Here is a 19063-nt window from a genome sequence, read left to right on the forward strand (position 1 = left end):
ATTAATAATTGAATCTCTAACAAAAAGTCTGGTCTATATGAATGGTTATTGTTTTAATGAATAGAATAACAAACTTGAATCTGAACAAATGACACTTCTTAATGGATCAACTTCCTCAATTCATGGTAGAGATGAAATGATTCCCAGCATCTCTCCTGCATAAACTGAGACTCCAACAGTAATTCTTTTACCTGTTTTAAAATGTAATTCTGGAATTCAGTTTCTGAAATGAATGACATCCTCTATTTGAGTTTTTTAAGCCTCTGTATAAACATGGACGCATTCATCCTATCTATTATCTAAGTATGGATTGTACTGAATATGGATCTGAAAGATTTTATTTTCTCTTATCTCCAACAAAGTAAAATCAACAATACTTATAGGAAATAGAGACGGATGAACTGGTGATAGAGGAACTGATATTTATGTCAGGTAAATCTGACAAAGTTTTTTATAATGTTTTCTACAGTTCAGACAAAAAAAAAAATTATTTCTTCTTTTCCTTTTCCAAACTTGGTTTTAAAATCTTCTGACATGGATGATTTATATTGTGACCCTTCAAGATGAAATGAACTGTAATTTTCTGAACTGACGTGGCATATCTCCCACTTACTGGTAAAGCTGACGTTGGAGTTGTTGTGATGGCTCCTGTACATAACCTCAAGCCTTGATACTGAATATTATTCAAATTTTTCACTAATGTTGCTGTTGCTGATCTGTGAGGGATCTACGCCCTCACGAACTGGTGCTGTATTTTGTATTTTCTATATTCTAACTAATTTATTAGTAAAAAAATACATTTATAAATGCATTTTTTGTTGTTTTGGGGAAGTTTTAAACCTGATTTATTCAGGAAATAAATAAAGAAAGAAAACCCCATTCCACTCTTCAAATTTTCTAACATATCATTAATCATAGTAAAAAAGAACAAAGGAGTCCCAATACTTCTCTGAGGCATACCAATTTCAACAAACAATTTATCTAAAAAATATTGTCCAATTCTTACTTGCATTGATTGATCTTGTAAAAAATATTTCATCCAATAAAACATTGATTCGTTAATTCCTATCTTTTTAAACTTGATTATAAAACCTTCCTTCCATATCATAGTATAATCCTTCTCTATATCAAAAAGACAGCCACCAAAGTCTCTTTATTAAATAGTAATATTCTAATTTCATGTTCTATACATAGAATAGGATCCACAGTGCTTCTATCTTTTCTAAATCTACTTTGAATTTGATAAACATCCCTTCCTCTCAACAAAGCAGAGATAAATCTTTCATTTATCATTCTCTCCATTATGTTACATATATAGACGCATGTGAAGATAAAGCAATATCTCTGTAACCTGCTGGATTTGACTGCTCTTTACCTGGTTTTAGGATTGGGACTGTGAATATGTCTCTGCAACTGATGCCGCCCTGTCGCATCACTTCCTGTTATCTTCGAAAGTTGTTTATCCTTTAATCCACTTGGACAAACAACAACCATCACAAAACGTTCTCTCACAGAAAACACAGCAGAAATATTTCATCAAATCTACTCTTCTTCCTCACCCTTAAGCTGTAATGACGTAGATAAGTTGGTAAATGATTTTCAGTCTAAAGTTTCAGATATCATTGATTCCATTGCCCCAATTAAAATGAAGGTTGTGTCTGCTAAGAAGAAATCTCCATGGAGAAATGCACAAATAGTTAGATCTGCAAGACAACTCTGCCGTAGGGCAGAACAAAGTAAAACTCAACTTCACATTCATTATGACATCTATAAAGAAAAACTACGTTACTATCATTTAACACTTAAACATGCAAGACAGGCCTTCTTTGCAGATGTCATAAACAAAAACATTAACAATGCTCCAGCTTTATTAGCAACAGTTGACAGACTCACAAACCCTCCTATCACGTTACCACCTGAATTTCAGTCTATTGCTGCCTGCAACCAGTTTTCCAGTTTCTTTTCAGAGAAAATACAAAAAATCAGAGGATTAATCTGCACATCCACTATAAAGTCAGTACTAATGCAGAACCCAAACAAAACAAATACAGGAAAAATGACCCAATTTCAACTACTTAGTTATAAAATCCAAGAGGAAATTATAAGTCAACTCTGCTCCAGTTCCTGCTGTCTGGATGTCCTACTGTCACATTTCTTTAAAAAAGTTCTGCCTGTCAATACAAATGATCTGATCCAAATAGTAACTCATCGTTTCTCATCAGATGTTTTTCCCCCAGGCTTTGAAAACAGAAGTAATTAAACCACTTAGAAAAAAACCCAATCTGGACAAATCACTACTGCAGAATTACAGGCCGACCTCTGACCTCTGACCTCCCATTAATCAGCAAAGTTATTGGAAAACCTGTTTAAACAGTTAAATAGCTTCCTAACGATAACCAACTGCTTTGACTCCTTTCAGTCTGGTTTCTGGTCTCACCACAGCACAGAGTCTGGCCTAGTCAAAGTGTTCAATGACATCCATATAAATACGGACTGTGGGAGAACCACAGTGCTGGTTCTGTTGGACCTCAGTGTTGACCATGACATATTACTGAATCGACTGGAGAGTTGGGTCGGACTCTCAGGTCCAGTGCTTAACTTAGTTGTTTGTTTTTTTAATTCCTAAGAGCATTATTTAGTTCAAATAAAGAAAAGAGACCATTTTATAAGTAACGTTACGTGACCCTATGACAACCTGGAATCTACCTGGCAGGAAAGGGACAAGCTTCTAGAAAAGGGAAAGGGAAATGAATCCGAAATCAGGGCAAACATGGACGACTTTCCAATTTTACTTGCGGTAAACTAGCCATGAAAACAATTTAAGTACTTCCAGATGTAACTAAATAAGCTGGCAGGGATGTAGGTTTCTTGACAGACTGCCGAGAAGGTTTGGTAGGTTTGTCTACATTCCTATCCTCCAGCCCAGGAGATGGCAGTAATACAGTTACATTCTACTTGGTAACTGATGAAAACAGGGAAAAAAAGGAAGAAGGAGGAGACTCTGCGCAAATAGAATCTAATAGATGTGAAGTAACGCTGCTACACACTCATGTACAGTAGGTGGCGGTATGCACCTTAAAGTTGCTTGTGATCCGCCATAATAGAAAAGAAGAAGAAGAAGACGACTCTGCGCATAGAAATATTTTATACATTGTATAGAATACAGAATATGGGGCTGGTAGTTGTATTTGTATGGATTCCAGCGCATATAGGGGTAGAAGGAAATGAGAGGGCAGATAATATGGCAAAAAGGGCAATTCATAATAATATTAGTTTTAAAGTTAAAACAAGTAAATATGAGGGAAAGAGTATGGTTAAAGAAAAACTGATGGAAAAATGGCAAAAAAGGTGGGATGAAGAAAAAACAGGAAGATGGTTTTATAAAATACAGAAAATAGTAGGAGAGAAAAGAAATGAAAGAAGAAATAGAAAGGAGGGAAGGGTGATAACAAGATTAAGATTAGGGCATACAGGTCTTAATTATACACTTTTTAAAATACAAAAGCATAATAATGGAAAATATGATTATTGTGACAGATATGAAACGATAGAACATGTTATGTTAGAATGCCATAAGTATGAAAGAGAAAGAAGGTGTATGAAAGGAGAGTTTGAATGTATTAAGGAAAAGATTAATTTGATAGATATTTTGAGGAAGAATTCGGGGAGTAAACATATACAAATAATTATTAAATATTTAAAGAAAACTAAATTATTTCAAAGAATATGATTAAAATAGGTGTGTGTGTGAATGGGTGCATGATCTTGGGGGGTGGATTATAAAGATATACATAAAAATGGATGAGAGTATGTAGGTATATATAAATAGGAAATTCATTTAGTTAAATTATATATTAAAGGTAGGAGTAGGAAGATACAAATACTTATATAAGTTGATAGTCCATTTCGAACCACACTCCATACCAGTAGGTGGCGGTAATGCTGCCTAAAGTTTGTTGCCAACCGCCAATAAAATCAAGAAGAAGAAGAAGAAGAAGAAGTAGAAGAAGAAGAAGAAGACTCTCTGCGCATGTGCTGAACTTCCACACGTGTTCACTGTGTGTGGTGAGACGCAGATTTGGAGTCGCTGTAGGAAAAACGCCGCACAAGTTTTCGGGTTATTTCATCGCTAATCTTCAACCAACATGAGACCAGGTATAGTAACGTCACGAGTGACGGGGTTTAGGTCCCGTTTAATAGTGTCTTTAATGTCATGTTCTGGGTTCAGAGGTTCAGAAAAGAAATTGGCCTTCATCTCCGTCGCTCTACTTTTTAAAAATAGTGGGAATCAGTAGGTGAAAATAAGGTGCTGCCAGACATAGGGTCGCGTTATTAGATACATGATGTATACGTAATGAATGCATAAAGTTGTATTCATTAGCAAAGTTTCATTGGTAAATTACAGCGCCTAGTTCGAGCTGGAACGTCGTCGTCTTGCTAAGCACGTGCTGTAGACCAATCGAGGCACGAGAAGCAGGAAAACAGCAGGAAGATTTCGTGAAGCTTCACGGTCTGCTTTGTTCTGGTGGAGAAGGACGAACATGGAGACCTGAGAGAAACAGGCTCAAAGTTGGCTAGCATTAACACGTGGCTAGCATTAACCTAAACTGTTTTCTCAACGAAACTGTGTTCAGTGTTGAAGAAATAGCTGAGTTAAGATGTATGACTTTTGATTTTAAAATTTAAGTAAACTAAAATGTTTTTAGATTTTGGAACATCAGAATTCTGTACATTGTTACAAGTGTTTACAAAGGGGAATTTTGTCCCAAATAAAATTGATAAAACAAATTACTTCACAGAAACTTCCACTGCCAATGGGTTCACGAGGACATCTGTGTCATCATAGCAGTAAAGGGGTTATAACATATTTTGTGACAAATTCATTGCTAGCTTAAAAATCTCTTGAAATTAAATGGTTCGTTACTGTATTCTATTTAAAAACCAGTACCTCATGTAAAGAAATCCTACAAATAAATCCTTGTTTTCATAATGTTGTACTTAGCGCATTTCCCCCTCTCTGCACCACCCAGGTCCGGTTACCGGTTCTGGAACCCAATCAAAATCCCTCAGTGTCATTACTTTGAGAAATAGAGATTTGCTGAAAATGATCAAATGTTAGGATTCATACAAATGGAAGAGATAGAGTGAGCATAGATTGTAGCACGAGATCTGCTTTTATCTTATTTTGCACCCTCTCTAATGGGTGTTGAGCTGCTTAAACCGTTTTTGTTATGTGTAACCTAGAAGACTGCTGCCAGTCCTATATGTTAGGGTTATGTAAGCTTGCAGCAGTGTGCATGAGAGCAGATAAGAGACAGAGGAAACACAGAATCATTTTATCCATAACAATAAACATCTGTGGGTCACTACATGTCTGATGTACAGAAAGTTTTTGTTCGAATTAGACTCAAAAGTAATAGAAATGGAGCAAGTTTACTAAAAGTAAAGCTAAAATGTAATTTGAATCAATTTTTGTTTTTTAGGATTCAAAAGCCCCAAATATGGGACTGAGCATGCTTTACTTGCTAAAGGATAGGTTTATAGTTGATGCATTGAACAAGGCATGAAGCTGGCAGCGCACACCAGTCACACTGCAGGCCTCTACGCCATGGCCACCTAGTGCGCCATCCTGGCTGCATCTTTCAAGTTTACCTCAGCGCGGTTTGCACCCCACATCTCACTCAAACCGGACAATTTGTAAAGTGTTCTTGTAGGCTTAATTTGTATTGGAATGTATTTTAAGCCCCTATGAGGACTTCTTTTTCTTTGGAGAATACTGCATCAAGGTATAAGTCAAGTTTAAAAGTCACAGCTCCTGCTCTGCTTGCGCAAGATTGATGTGAACTGCAGGTATAACCTATAGTCCTGCTTTCACAGATTCATGTTGAGCATGCAGCGAGTATGATTTATCTTTGTGAACAAAGAATTATGTGCACCATGTGTGTTTACATCTCACTCACACTGGCCCAGTGCGTGGCTCTGTCTGCGCTGGAGGAAGTATTGCACTCGCTTAACGCTGTTTGTTTTTTGTTGTTGTTGTTTTGCGGTGCCATAGTGCTTCAAATTGTGTCGTATCAAATGCTTTGTTTACTTAGTCAGGCAGAGTTGCTCTGTCTTTGTCTCATTAGAACTTGTCTTGTTGTCTTTAAAACATTTGGGAAATTTAGACAAAGGTAGGAGAGTGAGTCTGTATAGAACCGTGTGAAATGATGGAATGTTTATGGGATAAACTGGCTTCTTTTACTGTACATTGAATTAGATCAGTGAATACTTTTGCATATTTATAATGCATTTTAAAATATTTTTTCCCCTCCAGGGGGTCTTTTGTGGACTCTAGTGTCCCTTATATGACAGTAGCCTTATAGGCTGACGACATTTGCCACAAGACATGCGGCAAATGTCGATCGGGTCCGGGAATCAAACCCACGACAGCCGCGTCGAGGACTCAAGGCCTCCAAGCGTGGGTCGCGCTGTCCCCTACGCCACCACAGCATGCCCTATAATGCATTTTAATAAAGCTGTTCAACTATTGATAACAAGTGATGAATCAGTGTTCTTATTGGTGAGGAGGATGTTTGTGTGTAAACCTCAGTGTGAGTGCTGCACTTCCTGAAAGGCTTGTTTTGTCCTGGATGTTCTCAGCTGAAATGTATCTGCTAAAGGTTTCAGTCCCCGTGGAGAGAGAGGAGGACGAGGCGGAGGTCGTGGAGGGTTCAGAGGAGGCTTCGGTGACCGGGGGGGCCGAGGAGGAAGAGGTGAGAAAGCACACAATCTATTTTGTTTAGATTTTTAGCTGATTAATGTTAAAAACCAAATGTTTAAATCTCATGAGCAGAAATTGTCTTTCATGGTGAAAGATTTTGTCCAACAGAGCCAATAATGGCTCAAACACTCAGTGTCTGTTCCCACTTTCCAGCTGACTGGAACATAAACAAGATGCAGCCCCTGCTGGTGTTGAGTTATGCCTTTTGAGTTATTCTTGATCCAACACACCTCAGTCACATGATGGGTCCCCTCAATCATATCTGAGTTCTGCTAATGGTGACGGACCTTTCTGCTTTACACCTGGCAGATCTGAAACGCTGCGTCCCAAATTCTTTCTGACGCCAGACTCTCGACGTTTGTCTTTTAGGTGGAGGCTTTAGGTCCCCAGACGGTGGAGGATTTCGAGGCAGAGGTGGAGGGAGAGGCACCCCAAGAGGCAGAGGAGGAAGGGGTGGCGGCGGCAGAGGAGGCTTAGGAGGAGGGAAAAGAGTTCTGATCGAGCCTCACCGACATGAAGGTTATTATCAAACATTAGTCAAGCAGATTTTTAGCTGTAAAAGTCTTCAATATGCTGTCTGACATGCTAAGCATGAAGTCACATGTTGCTTTGAGTCCCCACATTTTAGTTTTAATCAGGAATGCACCGATAAATCAGCCCCCCATTTCCTCCCTTGATGTCCTTGCAACATCAAGGGAGTTTAGCGATGGACCTTACCAGAGGGGCCGCTTTTCATTGGCTGATGCTCATTCTACGTGGTCACGTGGGTGGCAGTCTCACAAACACGAGCTTCCCGTTAGCTAAGTACAGCATAATAGCAGTTCTGATACAACTTCTACACCTTGAAGCCTGTGTGCTACACAGTCTAACGTTAGATAAACAGATCAATATGCAATGTGTACTGTATCTGACACACACTAAAGATTTTATTTTAGCAGAAAGGGCTTTGGACTAAACTGTTCCTCGTGTTAGCCACTTTAGCACCAAGTACAGCGAGTCAATCAACCATCGCTGTGTTCAGGGAAGCGCTGATTAATAATCCAGAAATAAATATCAAGCCTGGAAACTTGATATCGTAACGGACTGAATGTTTTGTTTTTAACGTAATCTTTGCTCGTCTTGCGGGGCGCAGGCGGTTGATACGGTAACAAGTGTGCTTAAACTACAAAGAGAGACAGAGTAAAAAGGTACGAATGGTTTTGAGTTGATCACCTGTTCGGGTTATTTTACCTTTGTTTACATTTGCTGTGGCTCATTACAGCCGCTGTAGTTTCTAAACGTTGGACTAATTACCCTGTTTGTTTGTGATTATACGTCATTCATAACAAACATCAAATAGAACAAATATATTTCATAAAATTTTAACAATCAAATGGCGTCTTTACCGTAACAGAGTTCTTTGGTTCCTCTTATCAGTCTGTAGCTTCTCATATTGAGGTCATCAAACCAAATTTCAGATCTACCATAACTGACCGACTGACACCTGCTGGCCTCAGGTTTGCAACCAGCTTGTGACTGAGAAACCAGTAACCTCCTCCCAGATGATGACATGAACTTGTTATTTCCTCTGTCCATTCTAGTAGCTGATATATTGTGAAAATCAGGTAGAAATTATGCACTAATGGAGTCATGTTTACATAGAAATAATGCGCTACGAGGCTTTGCTTGTGAGACTTGCGGTCACGTGGGTCGGTTGTGGGCGGAGCTTGGTAAGGTCCATTGAAGCTGAACTCCAATCGCTGCAGTTTAGCTTCCATTCTTAAAATTTGACTGAACATGGGAAGTAGAGTAGAAATGAAAACCAAATGCCGTTGCATATTTAGAATGTTTCAGTTCTGGGTGTGAACTTTCCAATTTGAATATCCATCAGTAAATTGGTTCTTGTGTGTGTGTTAGGAGTGTTTATCTGCAGAGGGAAGGAGGACGCCCTGGTCACCAAGAACATGGTGGTGGGAGAATCTGTGTATGGAGAGAAGAGAATGAGTGTGGAGGTAAAGTGTGACTTCCATGGCTGATTTGTTTGCTGATCAGTATTGATTGTCCCAATAACTAGGTGTGCTTTTTGTCAGGAAGGAGAGACCAAGATTGAGTACAGAGCCTGGAATCCTTTCCGCTCAAAGCTGGCAGCGGCTATTCTAGGAGGAATTGACAAGATCCATATCAAACCTGGAGCTAAGGTCATGTACCTGGGGGCCGCCTCCGGGACCACCGTGTCCCACGTCTCAGACATCGTTGGACCGGTGAGTATGGCTCTCCAGTTTTAATTCTCCTTTCAAACATTATCTGAGGGCAGATGATGTTAGGACCTTTTAATGCTCTTAACAGCCTGGGCTTTAGCATGCATCATATGGCTCCATGGTGATTTCTTGTCTTTTCATGAGCTGCTTCTCTTTGTCTGATGAATTCAACCATAAGCCAGGACACATACAGGACTAGTCTGTCTCTGTCTGAAGACACTTTCTGGACTACACTAAGGCTTCTTGTTTCTGACTTTGGATTTAAGCAGAGTGATGTGGCCTTGGAAACATTTTAAGTTGACCCTTAAATAGATTTCCTCTTAGTTGCCAGCTAGATATTCTGTTCCAGTATTCCACCATAGCTCTAAATTGCTGTTCCTGATTTTTAGTAACAATTTTATTTTCTGTCAGAAAATGTTGTCTGATTGGCTATTAAAGCCAGTTACCCACAGATTGATTAGTGCGTCTCTAGTTTTCATCAAGTACTTATGTTATAGCCTTGACTAGCCAAAGCACAATAAACAACAACCAGACTTAAGTTAATGATTGTTATTTATTGTTGCATAGATAAAAAGGATTTCCCACTAACTTCATCCGTTTGTTGTCAACCTGACATGGGGATCACACCAAACAGGATGGAAATATTCAGGGAAGTGCCCAAAACAGACAATTAAACAAAACCAACAAAATAAATGACAGGTTGTTAACCCGCCCTCACAAATACTACAAGAAGAAAACAATCCTAACAACAAAGGAAAACCAAACACTAAAAGGACAGCAGGAGGCAGTGCAAAAACTGTAAAACAAAAATTATGAAATCATTTTAATCAATTCTACCTACAACAAATTAAAACACTGCCTACCTGCATTCATAAATCAACACTCCCAGTTCAAACCTTGGAGTAGCCGATCTGGTGCAACCCTGGCACATAAAAAACAATATATAAACATACAATTAGTTCTGATTAAAAGAGACCAAGTATAAAACCTACCTGTGGCATCAAACAGCCACGCCCAGGTAAGGCCACCACCTGAACACCACCAGCACTGCAGTCCACAGCCAGCAAACAACACAAAACTGGTCTGACACACAGGAAATTGATGCTTCGCCACCATCCTTCCAGTTTCCCTTTTATGGAGGCTCAGGCTGTAGAGACAGCGACCCCTAATGGTGCCTCCTGTTACACTTCATTTAGCTGAGTTAAGGCTTAAAATTTTTCCAGTTGCTACGGTTTGCCCATTGCCTATGTAATGTGGCTGTTCCACATTATGAAGCTTACAGGAATTTGTCTGCACTGTAAACAACCGTCCTCCACTGCAGAGAGAGAATTAACGAGGCGGCGGATAGTGTTAATTTAATATATATTGAGGCGCGATCAGTTTCAACTGACAGACTGAACGGCTTCCTTTACTTCCTCTGCTGACGGTGCTAAAACGACAGGAAGACTACAATTCTAAAACCACGTAGAATATTGACGTCATAACTTCTCCTTCTGGTTGCTGATTGGCTGGTCAAAAATTGACTGGAGACAATCCGAGCGAAGGCGAAAAGGCCCAGATTAGTGGTGTGCTGATTGATCGCCCTCTTTCTTCACATTATGCAGGCACATGGCAGCAAATGTGAAGCAATACATCAACACAACAAATGTAATGACATTTAAAAAACAAGCACTTTACAGACTTTGGCTATATCAAGAGTTACTATGCAGGTAAAAAGACATCCAAAGCAGCCAGACGGCAGGTACAGCATCACACAATTTTCAACACTCACACGGATGAGCATGACTGTCAGAAGTCTTAACTAAATAATCCAAAAAATAATTTAAGTCATGAAGCTAGAGGTGTAAAACACTGGGTTTTGCTCTTGCTGTTTAACTACTGCAACTCACTCCTGAGACATAATATTTCACAGACTGAGGGCTGTTTCTGCTCCACAATGAATTCTCACTTTAAAACTCTCCTTAAAGGTGCAGATTGTAACTTAAATTGTTTTTATATGTATATTAAAACTTTCATTGTCCTAACATAAGACAGATCATCTGTGAAAGAAATTGAGCTCCTGTGCTTCCTCCAGGTGTTCTGCAGAATTACAACCAATCAGAACCAGCACAAAACAATTAGCCATCATCTCAGGCAGTTTTGATTTAGTAATTTAGGATTGTTTATTTTAAGCCAACCTGCATTTGACTTTGAATGTTTCGGGGGGGTTTTTTTAAGAGTAAAGTCCTCATTTAATTAAATATAGCATTTTTCTTGTGGTGACAGGAGGGACTGGTCTATGCAGTAGAGTTCTCCCATCGATCGGGTCGTGATCTTCTCAATGTGGCAAAGAAACGGACCAATATCATTCCAATCATTGAAGACGCCAGGCATCCACACAAATACCGCATGCTGGTTGGTAGGTAGTTCTGGAAACACCAGTCCTCTTATTGCCCCACTAGGACAGCTGGAGCTGTGGGCCTGATCTGTATGTCATAAACATGTCTGTCTTCTCCAACCAATTCTGTTGAACAGAACAAAGAAGCTCCTGTATTCTAGCTTGTAACATCTGAACAACTTGTTACTAAAATAAGTTTTTACTTGGAGACAAGTCTTTTGATTTCTGTTTTTTGTAACCAAGCTACCTGTTTTCAGTGGCTTCATAGACAATGTCCTGTTGAGTGTCACCTCATTTGTCCAGCCAGCTGGTGAAAAAGCAAATCATGCATCATATATTCCGTTTTGCCTTTTCTTTTAGGCATGGTGGATGTCATTTTTGCCGATGTGGCCCAACCTGACCAGACGAGGATTGTTGCTTTGAATGCTCACCACTTCCTGAAAAATGGAGGACACTTTGTTATCTCAATTAAGGTTTGTTCATAACTTTGTCAAAAGATACTAAATCTTTGAATAAAAGGCTGATTGCTGAGAATAAACCTTGATTTTTGGTACAAATGCCTCCAGTGTCAGACTTGCCTGTTGCAGTTCCACAGCCAATGCATCAAGAGCAGAGTGCTGTGTGACAAGTTGGTGAAATCTGAGATATGACCCAAATCAGGCGAGCACACTGGTGACCATAACATTGGTGTTCTAATTAAGCAATAAGCAATTGATTACATGATTAATTAAAATGAGCTCAATAATTTTGATTCTGATTATTTATCATTTTTGAAGGGCAATTTCTTCACATTGGCTTCATAACTTACTTCATTTAGGTTGTGTATTGTTTTTATTTACTGATTTTAGTTGTTTATTTTGGATATTTAAAATATCTTCCAATGCCAAGTGTTTACAAAATAAAAGTTTATTAGTGTCTTAGTGAGACACTAATAATTATCATCCAGTAAAATGAGGTATTGTGACAGCTCTAGTTCTAATTAGAGTGTGTTAAGTATTCAGAGGTTTAAAGCCCCCTGTTCCCCCCAGGCTGTGTGGGGTCAGTGGGCCGGAGGCGGGGTACAGAGACTTTTTATCCTCTGTAGAATATCTTGGAATGGATATATGTACATAGGGTTTATATTGTTTGTGCTGATGAACCAAGAGTTGGTAACAATGGGGTGACTTTCAACTCCAAACATGCAGACATGAGCTGTGGACCGGTCTGTCAGTGAAACGTCTCTCGCAGGAGAGCAGAAGACGACTGTGGCTGATTTTTAGACTTTTGATGAGGTAGAGAAGATCAGGGGATAGAATCAGCTTCCTGTGTAAGAGCTGGCCGATCTCCCAAAGTTAAGGAAATCATCACAGATAAATTGTTGCATCCTTATTCTCATCACTTTATAGAATGAAAACTATTTTGGCAGCACATGGTCATGATGTGAAGAACGGCTAAATGGCATCTAATAAAGGATTATTTAGATTTGAAGTTGAGTGAACAGCAGAATCTTTGTTGAGACTGGGTGTAGGAATGAAGATGAATGTACCAAGTATATTTTCACCAGATGGATTAGTCCAACTCTGCTTTTATTCTGCCACGTTAAGATTCCTGTGTTTATAGGTGATGTACCAAGTGAAGTTGATGCATGTGAAATTGTGAAGCTCAAGCCTTTTTATTGTTGTTTTTAGGCCAACTGTATAGACTCCACAGCAGCTCCAGAGGCAGTTTTTGCTTCTGAAGTGAAGAAGATGAGTGCTGAGAACATGAAGCCACAGGAACAGCTGACTCTGGAGCCCTATGAGAGAGACCACGCTGTGGTGGTGGGCATCTACAGGTAACCTCACATCCCTGCTCCTCAGGACCACTGCTCAAGTCAAACCTACAAACAACTGTATGACAAAGATAACTTTATCTGAGATAAAAACATGCATAGATCTATATGTGTAAAACCAATCATGTACAAGCTGTTGAATGTTTAAACGGGTTGGTCCACCTGCTTGGTACCGCTGTGGGAACTGCACTAATACTTGGCAGCTTTCTTTTGATGTTCTTGAGTTTGGTAATGTGTGCAAAGCCGATAATGACTCTGTTTTTGTGTTTTCAGACCTCCACCTAAACAGAAGAAATGAGGTGTGGAAAATGAACAGAAGGCTGCCATCACCATCAAGTTGAACCAAATCTTTTTCAAGTTGCTCTCCTTCTCAATCTCTGTCTACCTGACAGAGATTGGTAGAGCTCTGAGCCACCTTTAGCTTTCTAACTCCATTTAGTGGGAATACCATTCAGTTCTTCCACAGTTGTTGTTTTATCATTTGTAACACATACATTGTACATAAATTTGTGTAAAATATGATCTGCCCCGTCTCTCTTTCTAAGCCTTTTAAAAACTAATCAAACTTTTAAGTTAACTAGATTTTATAAAATACTTTTGATGGTAAATAAAATCACATTTTAACCTAAAGAATTTATAATTGAGTTGAAACATAATGACAGACTTGAAAATCCAGAAATGGTTTATTTTTGTGTTCTTTTCCGAGTCTAAATGCAGCATTTTCTGAAGTATCTATGGATTATTCTCCGAGGAAACGCAAGATAAAAACTTCTTGGTTGGACTCCCTTGTTTTGCTTCTGCTGTCGGTGGTGTGGATATCATCTAGATAAAATAGTGACAGACCAAACATTCTGGAGGCAGTTTGCACAATTATTGATGGTGTAGGTGTATTACCAAACTACATCAGTCTGCATGCAGTAAGGGTAGTTTGATTTTTATTGACTGATTAAATTGAGGGCTTTAGTGAGCATGCTGTAGTTTGAGGCCTACTGTTCTACACATACTAATAATGTGTAGAAGCACATTATACTATTACCAAATTAGTCTTTCTGCTGACAAAATTTGCCAAAGTGGAGATGAATATGTAAAGTTATTTCTTTGAGAGAAACCCAAATGCCATTGCTGTCATCACACTTGGCCAGGTTAAGTGGAAGGAAGTAGATGTGTCATGTGATCTTTGTTGTGATACCAGGTCTGTGGGGGGGTACAGTTTGTCTCTAGCTCAAGGATGTGTCTTTAGGTAGAATTGCTTGATGTAGTCATTCTTTTGCTATTAATTTTTGCACCGGATTTTTTTTATATGTAAAATATTTTGGGTTTAATATTTGACCACACTGTTTAGGCAATAATTGTACATGCTCCAATGCAGGTATTTCAATATATTTTTTAAGACGTCTTGTACAGTGATGTCTTTGGCTTCACCACTAATTGTATAATTCTGCCAGGAGTCCTTAGATTTGTTCAGAGTTAAGAAGTCTGATGCGTGTACAAGGGAAACAGACTTCTAACCTGATCATTAAAAAATATTAGTGGATAATGCTAAAGTGAAGAAATAACGTATTGACACCTTTTAGAAAGCAAACATGTTTAAATACTTTTTGTGTTTTGTTTTGTTTTTTATGATTGAACCTGTTATTTCTGTAGCAGACAGACACGCCTACATTATTCTCACTTCTGGTATTTGGAGAAGCCGAGACCTTAAAGTTCCTTTAGACTTGAAGTTATGCAGCTGCACCGCAGGACGTCGCAACTTTTCTTTCAAATATCATAATTCAGGTCTAGCATACCAGTCTTGCTGTCGTTTCCGATTCATGCGGGATGCTATTCAGTGAAATCATCCCGTTTTTATTTTAAGCTCCTCGTCAAAGCTGCGTTTCTGCTTGATGCCAAATAAAAGTTATTCTTCTGGATCCGCATGCTCACAACATGCACCGGTATACTTAAGCATTAACTTTTTCACGTTAATATTACCACTTTTGTCGCGAGGACTGGCTGTCGGGAAGCGCTTGCGTTAGGTTTGTTTTGGCAGCCATTTTGTGGGAAATGTCTCACGAACGCGCTTAATCGGGAGTGCGCGCTCAATGCAGCCCCTCTCCTTTGACCGATATTTCCATCAGACGGGCTGGGCAGACCAGGGTTAGCTGTACCTCTGCCCGCTAAACTACAAAGTGTTATTTCATTGCGTTTACAAGACTACTCCTTCGGCTGTGTTGCTGTCAAGCATTATGCCCTGGGCGGACTGTCTTCAAATTCCAATGGCAGTATTTTATTAGACAGCTAACATGCTAGCTGCTAGCTAGCTAGCTAATGTTAGCTTTTTTTTTTTTTTTTTTTTTTTTTTTTTTTTTAAACCAATAAGAATGGAGATCATCAATGAAGATAATTTCTAGCTGTTATCACAAAGTGGCCTCCTTTGGATGTCAGATTAAGTTTTGTTAAAATAAATGAATTGTGTAGACTAAAGGAGCTGTCGGTGGTAGAGGCGGTGGGCAGCCCACCTCTGGGCACCAGTAGCTGTGCGGCGCCGGCAATAAGTCCATGTCCAGAGTGATCGAAAGCTGCAGAGACAAGATAACACACTTGTGTTGAAAACGAACATAACCAGGATCATAGCAAAAATAACAGCTTTGTACAATTTGGATTTTGACTGGTAAATACTGACCCGGAGGAGGGGGCTCGGTTCGTGTGAACGAAGGGAGATTGGGGTTCCGAAGATGGCTGCTCCGCGGAACTTGGTTCGACACACTACCTGAGGTAAGAATCTGAGGGTCATTGTATGACTTGGATGTGTAAAGTTGGCTTGACTTGTAGCTGCGCTGCTGTGTGTCAGAGGCTGGCCGGGCAGGCGGTGGGAACAGGAGGTGGGGAGAAAACGGTCATCTGTTCCAGCCAACCGGCCTCGTGTCACCGTTAGGCTGTCGCGGCAGGGCAGATGTCTTAACATGGGCAAGCTTTAACACAACTGGGGTGTTCAAGTTGATACTCTGATCATGTCTAAAGGGCACGAACGTTTTATTAGAAATAGACGTTTCAGTGAGAGGCTGGTCATTTCCTGTGGTTTTGCAGCAATGCCCAAAATCATCCATTCCCAACCTCATCCTCATGTTTCCACGGACAGCGGTCTGAAAAGATCATAAATGGGCTCATAGGTTTGTGCGATCTGAGCTGCATTCAACGGCGCTGCCGTTGCGACATGCAGTCAGTTAAAGTACTGGCAGATGGAGACAGATGCCGGCGGAAGAAAAGGGAGGGAGATGAATGAATGTGGTGCCTTTAAACCAAGACGTGTTGACAGAAAGCGGTGCATAATTCACTTGATATGCTCGTTTAGCGTTAAAGCACACAAAGTATGTTATGTCTTGGTCCTCATCTGCTTATTGGACATCCATTATTTTTTATCTTTTATGGCAGCTAACGTTAGCCGTTAGCCTAGCTACCGCATCAGCCCATCCCCTACCCTGCCCGGGAGTACTGGGAAACAGGACTGTTGCCTGGAGATGGCTACTCCCAGTCAAAGTGCAGAACGACCAGAACCGACGCTAATGTACATCTGGAACCAGCAGAACTTGACATCTTTGGTTGTCTAGCTCTTTCCCCTTCTGTTTCTTTTTTGAAAAACTCATCGTCTGACCGCCATTGAACATTTTAAAGTTGAGTGTTCAGGCTTTCTGAGTTGTAAATGGCCAATGGTCGAAGTGTTTTTATTTATTCTTTAAATGTTGACGTTTCTCTGGATCACCAGGCTATGCTGCATAAGCCACTGTGATTTTTGGGTAAATAGTTTTTCTCTGCTGTTCCTGTTTGTTTTATTCCTTTGGTTACTTAAATCTTAATTGAGATTAAGCCATTTAAAAATATTAACATTTATATCAATTGATTCTTCTGAGTTGCAGTTTCAAAATGGAGTAACAAGTACCAAATGTTGCTCTAATAACCTCGAGATATTTAGTGCTTAGTGAAAGTATTTTGTGTGCAATAAGTCTAGAAAGCTGTTTTCAATCCATGTGGGAAGGCCTTTCTTTTATTTTGTTATATGGAGTTTATACTGTTCTGGTCCTGGTCTTTGAAACAGGGTGTAGAAAGCATAAAGGGAGCAGATGGAAGCATCCAGGTCTGCCGGTAGGTCTATAGACCAACCAGCTAGTAGTGCTTAGGGACATAGATATGCACTTTTTTCACTTCTGATACTGAGATGTGGTTTGGTATTGGCCGAAACCAATCCGATACAGAAAAACAATACAGAATTGATTTAAGATGTTTCTTTATTAAAAACAGAGAGATGTCCTGAATAACAAATTTATTTACTAAGATGACCAGGAACGTCTTGGGATTTCAGTAAGCTTGAAAAAAAAAGATAAATATAACACTTTGAGTTTTCTTTTAACCCAAAGAAAACCTGAAGTAAGTTATTTTAGTTTAGGTGTGTTACAGATATAGTTTGTCAGCGGGTGCAGCCTACTCACTGCTCACCATGACATACAGTAGTGTAGAGCTGAGCCGGTGGTGCGCTATGGAGCTACAGTGTTCTGATCAAAGCTATGCAACACACTCCAAGGAACATATTCCTTTTGACATGAATTCCTTCAATCACATCACTAGTTCTGGGATTGTTTTCTTTCCACTTGTATCTTTATGGTGGATCTTGTCATCTCTGAACACCCATTACCAGCTTGGGGTATGACAAGGGTAAAACCAGCTGCCCCTTTGTAAATGAGCCATCCCACACTTATTTTGACATGCGGGATGGCGCTCTCCTTTACAAACTCTTTTCAAAATAAAAGCGTACTTGTGGTTTCTGTTTGATTCACACGCTGTTTCTTTCTAGCGAATATAAAAGTTTAAAGATTTGGGTTTATGCATTTGTCAAAATGAAAATCTGTATCTGGAAAATAAATTTAAATATATTTTGTAAAGAGAATCCTGTAATCTCAATCAAAATTGATGATATTTGACAGGCAAAATATATTTCTGATTCCATAAGCAATTTGTTACCAGGGACTTCTCTCACTTCGGGGTGACAGAAGTGAGAGAAGAATAAATGTTATCCATATCTAATGTCTAATTTCAAAATAAGAGCCCATCAAAATAAGAAATGTTTTGTGTTTTTCCCCAAGTTGCCGTGCTTATTGCTGGAAGAACTCTGTTACCAATGGTGTGCTGATTGATCAGCAGCCACTGATCATAATGGATGGATTTCTGTGAAAAAGTATGACCGGTCATTGCCAAGCGCTGTCTCTTGTTGTCAAACACAAAAACTGATCACCTGCATCTCAGACTTCGCAACCTGCAGAATCCAGTGCAGCATATCTCTCCTTTTACTTCACACTGCATAAACTCACGGCAGCAAATAAGCAACGTACTCTTAGAGTATGGTTGCCACCTTTCAGAATTAAAAATGGGGGCGCCCACCAAGGCGCATGTCGCCCTTCTCTCATGGGGTAGGATGGATTTACAGTGATGGACATAATTTTATGGCAGCGTTCTTTGTTAAACAAAAGTGATCCATAGAGCAATTGTTCATACATAGAGGTTGGTTAGAGGACTCAAATTGTACTTCAATTAGAGTAGTATACCTTAAACACATTTAATTAAGCAAGTGTAAAAAGTCATTTGTAAACTACTCAAGTACTGAGGAACTGATTCTAACACCTGATTTAATATTCAAGATGTATCCTCAGATAACCAAAAGTCAAAGTTATGTGAATATTCTGCATTCCCAATGTATTTATACAAATAAGGAGTTAGGTTTGGAGTCTAGGTCAGATTTATCACGGGGGTCGCTGTAGTCACTGCTTTTTTATTACAACATTTAAAAAGAATGAAACAGAAAAACGGAGCAATACATTTCATAATTTGATATGTTAAGTGAGCCAAAG

General features: G+C 39.4%; 2 protein-coding genes across 3 annotated transcripts in view; both read left to right on the top strand.

Annotated features, from left to right (window-relative positions):
- Positions 1-3985: 3985 nt before the first annotated feature.
- fbl (fibrillarin) lies at positions 3986-13709 on the top strand. Its single transcript, XM_044116231.1, has 9 exons — positions 3986-4155; positions 6663-6755; positions 7133-7282; positions 8660-8754; positions 8833-9003; positions 11266-11398; positions 11738-11850; positions 13045-13190; positions 13461-13709. The coding sequence occupies exons 1-9, from the start codon at positions 4146-4148 to the stop codon at positions 13483-13485; spliced, it is 936 nt and encodes a 311-aa protein (XP_043972166.1). The 5' UTR covers positions 3986-4145; the 3' UTR covers positions 13486-13709.
- Positions 13710-15541: 1832 nt separating this feature from the next.
- Positions 15542-19063, top strand: part of dyrk1b (dual-specificity tyrosine-(Y)-phosphorylation regulated kinase 1B) — a 72845-nt gene continuing 69323 nt past the window's right edge. The window contains exon 1 of one of the 2 annotated variants that reach the window (XM_044116225.1): positions 15542-15941. The gene's annotated coding sequence lies outside the window, so the exon portion shown is untranslated. The remainder of the gene's footprint in view (positions 15942-19063) is intronic. The other variant, XM_044116230.1, reaches the window with a different exon arrangement.

This window comes from Gambusia affinis, linkage group LG05 (genome assembly GCF_019740435.1).
Source record: "Gambusia affinis linkage group LG05, SWU_Gaff_1.0, whole genome shotgun sequence".
Classification (NCBI taxonomy): Eukaryota; Metazoa; Chordata; class Actinopteri; order Cyprinodontiformes; family Poeciliidae; genus Gambusia; species Gambusia affinis.

Bases quoted from the DNA above. Each gene is read 5' to 3' on its own strand.
- fbl (XM_044116231.1), top strand. The intron at 7,283-8,659 runs GTTATTATCAAA...TGTGTGTGTTAG, and splicing joins CGAGCCTCACCGACATGAAG to GAGTGTTTATCTGCAGAGGG. The intron at 9,004-11,265 runs GTGAGTATGGCT...TTGTGGTGACAG, and splicing joins TCTCAGACATCGTTGGACCG to GAGGGACTGGTCTATGCAGT.